Source organism: Copidosoma floridanum, unplaced genomic scaffold (assembly GCF_036245765.1).
Source record: "Copidosoma floridanum isolate Cflo_tuat_1 unplaced genomic scaffold, Cflo_Japanese_pri ptg000049l, whole genome shotgun sequence".
NCBI lineage: Eukaryota > Metazoa > Arthropoda > Insecta > Hymenoptera > Encyrtidae > Copidosoma > Copidosoma floridanum.
Window position 1 is genome coordinate 57,053 of NW_028321926.1, and position 9,119 is coordinate 66,171.

A 9,119-nucleotide genomic window follows, 5' to 3' on the forward strand; every position below is an offset into this window, starting at 1 on the left:
ACGTGTCATTGGTGACGTCACAGTCAGCGATTGCCGATCAGCATTGAGGAAGGGAGAGAGATAATCGCCGAGCAAGGAAGCTATCGGTCTCTTCTTGGTGCGGTGCTTCGCAACAAGGAGCCGAGCCGTAGGCTGGGCCCTTCTTCTCCTTCTTAGCCCCGCGGAACTCGTAACACAAGCCATTGTCTTCGGCTAAAATTACATCGAGAGCGGGAGGAGAGACAGGTATTCTCAGATCTACTGGTAAGCTAACATACATCACTCTCTCTCCTTTTTCTTTTTCTCACATTTGCTTACAAGCTCGCTGGGTGACACGCACGTTGATAGCCGTTTCGTTAATTTTGCTGCGCATCAATATAGTAATTGATTTCATACTTGGATTTTCTTTTCTTCTCTTTTTTTTTCTTTTCTTCTTTGAATTTATTGCTATTTGTATCCATTTCGCATCTATATAATTTAAATATTGCAATATGCATAAATTACTGAAATCTCAGATTAAATTATCGCAAATGGTGACAAATTTTTATATTAATTCCACCGATAAGGTTAATGTAGAAAGTCAAACATTATTACATTTTAAGACGAGATTAGAGTTACTCGAACAATATTGGAAATCTTTTAACCAACGTCATGATGAGTTGCTTGAATTTGAGGACGATTTAAAGGAATATGACTACTTTAAAAACGATGCTTATACGAGAATTGAGGCTGAGTATGTTAAAACAAAGGTGCTTATCATAACAAGAATTCAAACTTTACAAGGCCCAGCCCCACCTCCCCGCGATGATCCGCGTCCCATACCTATTATTCAAGATAGCCAAGCTTCTCTTCCCCCTCTGTCATTGCCAACATTTTCGGGCAAACAGGACGAGTGGGAGAGCTTTAAACAGCGTTTCACTTCGCTTATAATAAATAAGCCTTTTATTCCCTGTATCACAAAAATGCAGCATTTATTGAGTGCAGTTCAAGGTGTTGCAGCACAACGGCTACAAGGTTTGGAATTAAGGGAGGATAATTTTGATGTCGCGTGGGATAAATTGGTAAGACGTTATGATAATAAAAGGATAAGATTAAACAACGCTTTAGATAACCTTTTAAATCTTCCGGTAGTTCGCGCTCGCAACGTACAAGACTTTAATGATATTCTTGATCGCGCTGAAGCTTCAGTCCGCACACTTGAAGATCTTGAATGCCCCATTGATCAAACTAATTATCTTATAGTTTTTCACGTTGTACGTAAGCTCGATGCAGCTACTCGGGAAGCTTGGGAGATTGCAGAAGAAAATACGGAGGGATTTTCCACGTATAAAAACTTAGTTAGATTCCTTGAGCGTCGCATACACTCTTTACAGCAAGCGCGAACGTCGGGAGATTCGAGTGACCATCGCTCAAAACCTCAATCTACCCAAAATTCCCGCTTGAATACTAAAGTAGTTTCAGTTAATACTACTCAAGCCAGTGGCGACCCAATATCTCCAACTATTTGCATACTTTGCAACGGTAAGCATCCACTTAACCGTTGCTATAAATTTAAAAGGATGAGCCAAGCTCAATGCTGGGAGTTATGTAAGCGTGAAAAGATCTGCGTGAATTGCCTAAAAAATACACATTTTGCAGATAAATGCCCTTCGACTAATCGATGTTTTACGTGTCAAGGTAAGCACCATACACGTTTACACTATGATAGTGCTCGACCTAAAACTCCTCAAAATAATTCAACTAAGCCACAATTGATCCTAGACGCTAACGTTGGTTCAGCTGTCAGTAGTCATTCGCAAACCCATCCTCAGGAGATAATACATTCACACTGTGCTTCGGTAGGCTCTTCGATCTTATTAGCGACAGCTTTGATTAAAATATATAACGATCATGGTGATTCTCTGATTATAAGAGCCTTAATCGATCCAGCTTCAGAGAGATCGTTTATATCTCAACGCGTCGTATCACAGTTGAGTCTTGTTACAAGGAGGGTTGATTTATTGGTCACGGGAGTAGGAGGTGCAGTAGGATCGAAGGCTCGTAGCGAGGCTAGTTTCATTATTGGGTCGAATAAACTAGATAACTTTCAACATGCAATTTCCGCTTTGGTTTTATCGGAGCTTAGCCAATTTTTGCCGAAAAATAAAGTTACCAATACTAATTGGCCCCATATAAAAGATATTGATTTGGCTGATCCTCGCTTCTCTGAGCCAACACGAGTAGATTGCATATTGGGGGCTGATGTGTATCCTTTGATCATACTCAGTGGATTAATTAATGGCCCAGCCGGCACTCCGTTAGCACAACACTCAGTTTTCGGTTGGTTGTTGACAGGCCCTATTGCAGTTACTCAATGTTCCAATAGTAATTTTATTCAAACTTTCCATACTTATACTGAACATTCGGTCGAGGATCCTTTATTGAAATTTTGGGAAATTGAGGAAGTTCCCCGCAAGTCTCTTTTTAATCAGGATGAACAATTTTGCGAGGATCACTTCCGTCAAACACACTCTCGAAACTCAGAAGGCAGATTCGTTGTTCGTTTACCTATGAAAGATAACCCAAATTTTAAAAACACTCGTGAAATATCTGCTGCTTGCTTATTGCGCTCCGAGAGAAGGCTAAAACGCAACCCGGACCTTGCAGCAGCTTATGATAATTTTATGCGAGAATATGTTGATTTAGGTCATATGCAACTCGTACCTTCTGATCAGTTACATCGATCTGCATATTATATGCCGCATCATGCTGTCACGAGACCCGATAATCCTAGAAAGGTGCGCGTAGTCTTCAACGCGTCGCAAAGGGACTCTAATGATATTTCTTTGAATGATTCGCTGTTGCCAGGACCCAAACTGCATTCTGATATTCTGATGGTCTTGACTAGGTGGCGATTTAATAAATATGTATTTACCACAGATGTGAAAAAAATGTTTAGACAGATACTTGTAAGCCTTGAAGACTGTGACTGGCAGAGGATCCTATGGCGCTACAGTGACGATCAACCAATCATGGATTACAAGTGCCTTACCGTGACCTACGGTACAGCAGCTGCTCCTTTCCTGGCGCTTCGTGTTATGCAGCAGCTGGCAACAGACGGCGCGGCCTCATATCCACTCGCTGCAGAGATAGTAAATAATCAGCTTTACGTTGATGATTTTTTCTCTGGAGGGGATACCATCGAGCTCGCTTTGGAGCGCCGAAATCAGCTGATCAGCCTGCTAGCTACAGCTGGAATGTCATTGGGAAAGTGGGCAGCTAACGCGACCGAGCTTTTGGAAGGTATAGGGCTGTCGGGCTCCGACGAGTTTGAATTAAGATTAAACGAGGTAGTATCAACTCTAGGCATCAAGTGGCTCCCTGCTGACGATATATTTATTTTTAAGTTTTTAAATAAAGAGTCAGAAATTGACTATACGAAAAGATCAGTCCTTTCAGAAATTGCTCGGTTGTTTGACCCGCTTGGCTGGATTGTCCCTGTCATTATTACTGCAAAAATTATATTACAGGACATCTGGCTTCTCGACTTGGGTTGGGACTCAACGTTACCAACTGAGCTGTCACAACGCTGGTCGCAGTTTCGACATGACATGAAAGATATCTCGATACTTCGAATTCCAAGGTGGATTGGCCTTAAAGAGCATGATGATTGGTACCTGCACGGGTTCTCTGACGCCTCAAAAAGGGCATACGCTGCAGCTGTCTACGTGGTAAAACCAGGTACCTCATTGTCTCTCATATTGTCCAAATCGAAACTCTCTCCGACGAAAGTGCAAACGCTACCCAGGCTGGAGCTTTGTGGCGCAACATTATTGGTTCGATTAATTAAGCACGTCGTCGAGAGCATAGGACACCAACCTGCCACGATCAACTGCTGGACTGACTCCAACGTGGTGCTTGAGTGGCTGAAAAGTCATCCATCGCGATGGCAAACTTTCATCGCCAATCGGACGAGTGAGATCATGTCTACAGTTCCTACGGCAAAGTGGCGACATGTTCGATCCGCTGATAATTCAGCCGACTGCGCTACGAGGGGATTGTCACCGTCGGAGCTGTCTAAACATGACCTGTGGTGGCATGGACCTCCCTGGTTGATGTTAGAAGAGCAAAATTGGCCTTCAAATTCTTTGCTCAAATCCACAGAGGAGCAACAAGTACAAGCCTTTGCCTGTAAGGAGGAGCGAGCATCAATTGGCAAGGATAAGGCATCTCGATCTAGTTGCCTTCCAGCTCTAGAAAAACATTCAAGTTACGCTAAGATTCTCCGAATATTGGGTTACTGTTATCGGTGGCGTTTATTAGTTTCAAATAAGACCATGGAAAGAAAAGGTAACTCTTTAAATATTCTAGAATGGAGAATGTCGCGAATTGTATGTTTCAGAGCAATTCAGAGTTATCATTTTGTAATGGAGATGAGGAACTTGCTTGATGGCAGTGCTATACAAGCTTGCAGTCCACTCAAGCGTCTCAACCCGTTCATTGACGATCAGGGACTTTTACGTGTGGGTGGTAGACTCGAGCATTCATACCTGCCATATAACGAACGTCATCCAATAATCCTCCCCGGTCGCTGCATATTCGTTAAACGTTTAATGGAAGAAACGCACAAGCTTACAATGCACGGGGGAGTGCAGCTCATGCTTTCGCACCTACGTCGATATGCTTGGATTATACGGGAACAAAGAGTAGCTTCAAGTGTCTTTCATCGCTGCGTAACTTGTCAGAGATTCAATTCAAAGGGTTCAACTCAGTTGATGGGACAGCTGCCAGCTATCAGGTTAAATCCAACTCGTCCTTTTACGCATACAGGTCTGGACTACGCTGGCCCTGTACCTATTTTATTTTCAAAGGGCCGTGGTGCAAAAACCACAAAAGGATATATAGTTATATTTATTTGTATGGTCGTTAAAGCCGTACATATTGAAATTGCGTCAGATTTAAGTACTGAGGTTTTTTTGGCTGCTTTTGCTCGATTTTCAGCTCGACGGGGACTACCTGCCGTGATGTATTCTGATAACGCGACTAACTTCAAAGGCGCCGCCACTGAGCTGAAAGGGCTGTTCAATCGAACATCAAAATCCGCAAAAACCATCGCTGACACTATTGCTATGCAGGGAGTAGAATGGTCATTTATTCCCCCGCGAGCCCCTCACTTTGGAGGGCTCTGGGAGTCAGCTGTTCGTTGCTTTAAATATCATTTTTACAGAGTCATCGGACAGGCTAAGCTCACCTACGAGGAAATGTCAACTCTCGCAGCAAAGATTGAGGCCTGTCTAAACTCTAGACCTCTTTGCCCTATCACCAATGAGGCGAGTGGAGACTTGGTGTTGACACCAGCGCACTTTCTGGTGGGATCGTCGCTATTAACGCATCCTGAACCGTACGACGAAACCAAGCAGACGGTTAACTTGAGCAACCGCTGGAGGCTACTCACAGGTCTACGCAACTCTTTCTGGTCCAGGTGGAGAAAAGAAGTCCTACACCATCATTTACAACTCAATAAATGGTTAAAGCCTCAATCAAATTTACAAAAGGGTGACGTAGTTTTGCTGAAGGACGAAGCAACTCCGCCAGCTACCTGGCCTCTCGGATTAATCGTTGACACGCATCCGGGTTCCGATGGGCTGGTAAGAGTTGTGTCCGTCAAGACTGCCACCTCCACATTTAAGAGACCCATTGTAAAGGTTATTAAGTTGCTCACTGAACCCGAGCTCGAACAGTGTTATAAGAATCAGTGTAAAAAGGACTCGAATTAATCCGATGTAATAGTGGAAGGCAATTAGTGGTTTATTGACATTTATTTTATTGCAAATTTTATCTTTTGTTAATTCAATTTTATTGTTCTAAGTTGATTAATTATTATGTTACTAATTAAAGACATTATACTTATGTTCAGATTTCGGTTTAGATACCGCGAGTAAAAAAAAAAAAAAAAAAAAAGGTATGGAATTAGTTTGTTTGTAAAAGGATAAGCGATCCTTCTAGACTATAAGTGTAATACAGTCTCAAGTTAAAGAACTGTAAGGATAGACTCTAATCGAAGTTAGGCTTTTCTATCTTTTGATTTTGATGCCGTTGCATCAAAGTGGGCGGTATGTTCACCTTAGAAGTAGCAGGTGCTAGTATTCTGACGAGGCGAGCGTTATCATATTCCTTTTATATGCTTTGAAGGAAACTTACACACTTACATTAATTTCTTTGTGTCTCAAAGCAACGGCTAATAAATGTGTAGCCCTTTAAGTGTCAGTTTCCCCACTGCCTACTTTTCCACCAGCTTAAGCCTACGAGCCGAGTGCTCTGCTCGAGCTCGGCCTACTCCTTGCTCGGCCGCGAACTAGTACGTAGCTCTTCGCAGCACCAGTTCCACGACGCGTCGACGTCGACAAGTAGCACATCTCAAGGCCCTTTCGCCATTTTCTTCTCGCCTCGTCAAAGTCCACCTGCGACTTCTGTTTCTCCAACAGTCAGGTTTTACTTTTGTATAAGTTTCATTTAATTTAAATTCTTTCTTTTGTTTATTTTCGACAGTCATTATTCAGTTTTAGTAGTCAGATTCAAAGTTTATAATAATTATATCCTTTCAAAGCAATTCTTCAATAGTCTTATTCGCACATTACATATTGTTCACGTGGTTTTACTTTCCTCGTTTAAATATTAAACTCTGCATTACTGTTATTTTACCGTTTTATTTAATAAAATACTCAAGTCTGTTTAAGCACTATTATTACTCGTTTTGTTTTAATTAATTAACTCCTAGAAATCGTTTATCAAATATTATTGTTTATGTATGCACAACAATTTAATATTTGTTATATGACTAATTTGGCATTCTAAACATCATACAAATTTATATCCACGTAATAATATAAGTTTTATTTTTTTTAAACTCTACGTAAACTCGAGGCTCGAAATTGAAAATAATTACAATTTTTTGAGCGAGTTAAGTAGAAATAAACACTGGGGATGGAATGTCTCAAACGAAGTTGCTAAAGCAGAAGTTTGATGATGTCAAGTACACCAAGTTATTACAGAATTAGGCTTTATGTAGAAATAAATAACTAGATTCAACGATAATGATAAAGCAAGACGTTTACAGGACGTTTTTCGGCCTAAAGAGAATTAAGGGAGTGATACAATTAGTTGGCATGGAGTTATAAAATATTAGTTCTATACACATCATCTGCTATTGTAGACAGTAGGCTTGACAAACGATTGAAATGAATCTAGTTTTTGACATAATTAAAAAATAATATTAATAATAAATACATGCATACATATATTTATGTATATAATAAAATAACATAAGCAATAATATTGACCAGAATGACGATAGTAATAAAACAAGTAATACAAATACTACCCTTGCATGTATGAAATTGCTCTTGTCTCTGAACAACTACATGGTAATCTCGAGAACGAGGCGATGAAATATAATTGTATGATCAAACGAACTTACCTGTACGTGAAGTTCGATCTAAATTATATGAAGAGCCTCGTTAGAAGAGATTATGGTCCCACCCAAAACAGAGAAAATTTTTTAATCCCTGTGTCAAACATTTTGTCCCCTTCCCTTGTAGACAATCGCAATTACAACATTTGTACGGTTAACTGCTCTAAAATTATGAGAAGATATACGCAATGGTAAGTTTGAGGAGGCGAGCAAGCCTCCTTCTATTTTCTTTTAAAACTCTGAACGTTTTTTTTTTTTTTTTTTTTTTTAATGTTTCATCATCGCCCGGAGGCTCAGATATGGCTTTTATCACTTAATTATCGTTTTTCGGCCATAGGGAAACGGAAAGGGATAGGAAAAGTAACTTACATCTAAGACGGTGTCGTGAATTAAACCCCCGGAAAAGATCATCAGAAAAAAATCTGATTGCCCTCACCGAGAATCGAACCCACGACCCCTGGAACAGTGTTGTAACAGTGACTAGCACGCTAACAAATGCGCCAACGCCGCTCCTAACTCTGAACGTTGTGACCTCTAGCGGACAAAAGAAGTACTACATGGTAATCTCGAGAACGAGGCTCTTTATATAATTTAGATCGAACGTCACGTACAGGTAAGTTCGTTTGATCGTACAATTATACTTGTGTTGTAGTGCGCATAGTTTTGCTGAATAATGGGATTAAATGTTAAAAAGATCTTGGGATATTAAAAATGCAAATTCGAATTGTAGCACTCTGCGACGCTGGCGCCTTGCCGTGCAGGGGAACAGAACTACAGATTTATATATATATATATAGCTCCAATGTTCGCCACCTTTCAGCATGGGATCTGGCCTTCTATTGGACTCTATAACTCTATATTCGTTGGTATACACTGTAAAAAAAGTAAAATTGACTATTCCTATCACCAACTGTAGTATTACATACTTAAATAATGTAATATACCTAAGTAACTAGTCATATCACCAATACAGTTGTATACTTACTAACAAAATCGTAAATGTACTGCATTTACTTAGGGTAAAAAAACGACCTGCATTAAATGTAGTAATTGTATGTACCATTCAGCGCTGTAACACATATTACTTATATGTTGAAGTGAAATTACTAATTCAAAATGAAAAATACCACGTAATATACATATGTATATTTGCGTCAAATGATAACCTTACCTTGCATTTATAGATTGCCAAGCCACTGTATATATACGATTTTCAGACAGTGGTTGAAAAAATTAAAAATTGTGAATAATTTACAAGAATGTAAGTCTTATTACGTGTCTTTCACGTGGTTATTGTTAAATAAATATACTAGAAGGCAGTGGATCAATAACATAACACCTGTAAACAATTAATGTTATATATTTAACAAAAGAAATGAAAATTAATTAAGATTACAAGATCTCCTCTCTTTACACTGAGAGCCTCTACGAGAGCGTGCGTACGCAGCAACGGCCATGTTCGGTCTCTATATCTGCTTTTCTCTCCAAACTACAAAAACACGGATACATTATCCTACACTCGCAGTGCTTGCACCACATAACAGATGTCACAACTTACACATATAATATAAATTTACTTATGACTGGATGCGGACACATGCATGAACAGAGAAAAAAAAAAAAAAGGTGTTCTTTCTCTTTTGACTAAGTAAAGAGTTTTTATCTAAGTGCTATTTTTTATTTGTGCTTC

General features: G+C 39.9%; 1 protein-coding gene across 1 annotated transcript; it reads left to right on the plus strand.

Moving 5' to 3' along the window:
* Window positions 1-470: 470 nt before the first annotated feature.
* Window positions 471-5,735, plus strand: LOC149373051 (uncharacterized). The gene is made up of 3 exons (XM_089597985.1): window positions 471-1,500; window positions 1,909-2,866; window positions 2,918-5,735. The coding sequence occupies exons 1-3, from the start codon at window positions 471-473 to the stop codon at window positions 5,733-5,735; spliced, it is 4,806 nt and encodes a 1,601-aa protein (XP_089454111.1).
* Window positions 5,736-9,119: the final 3,384 nt, after the last annotated feature.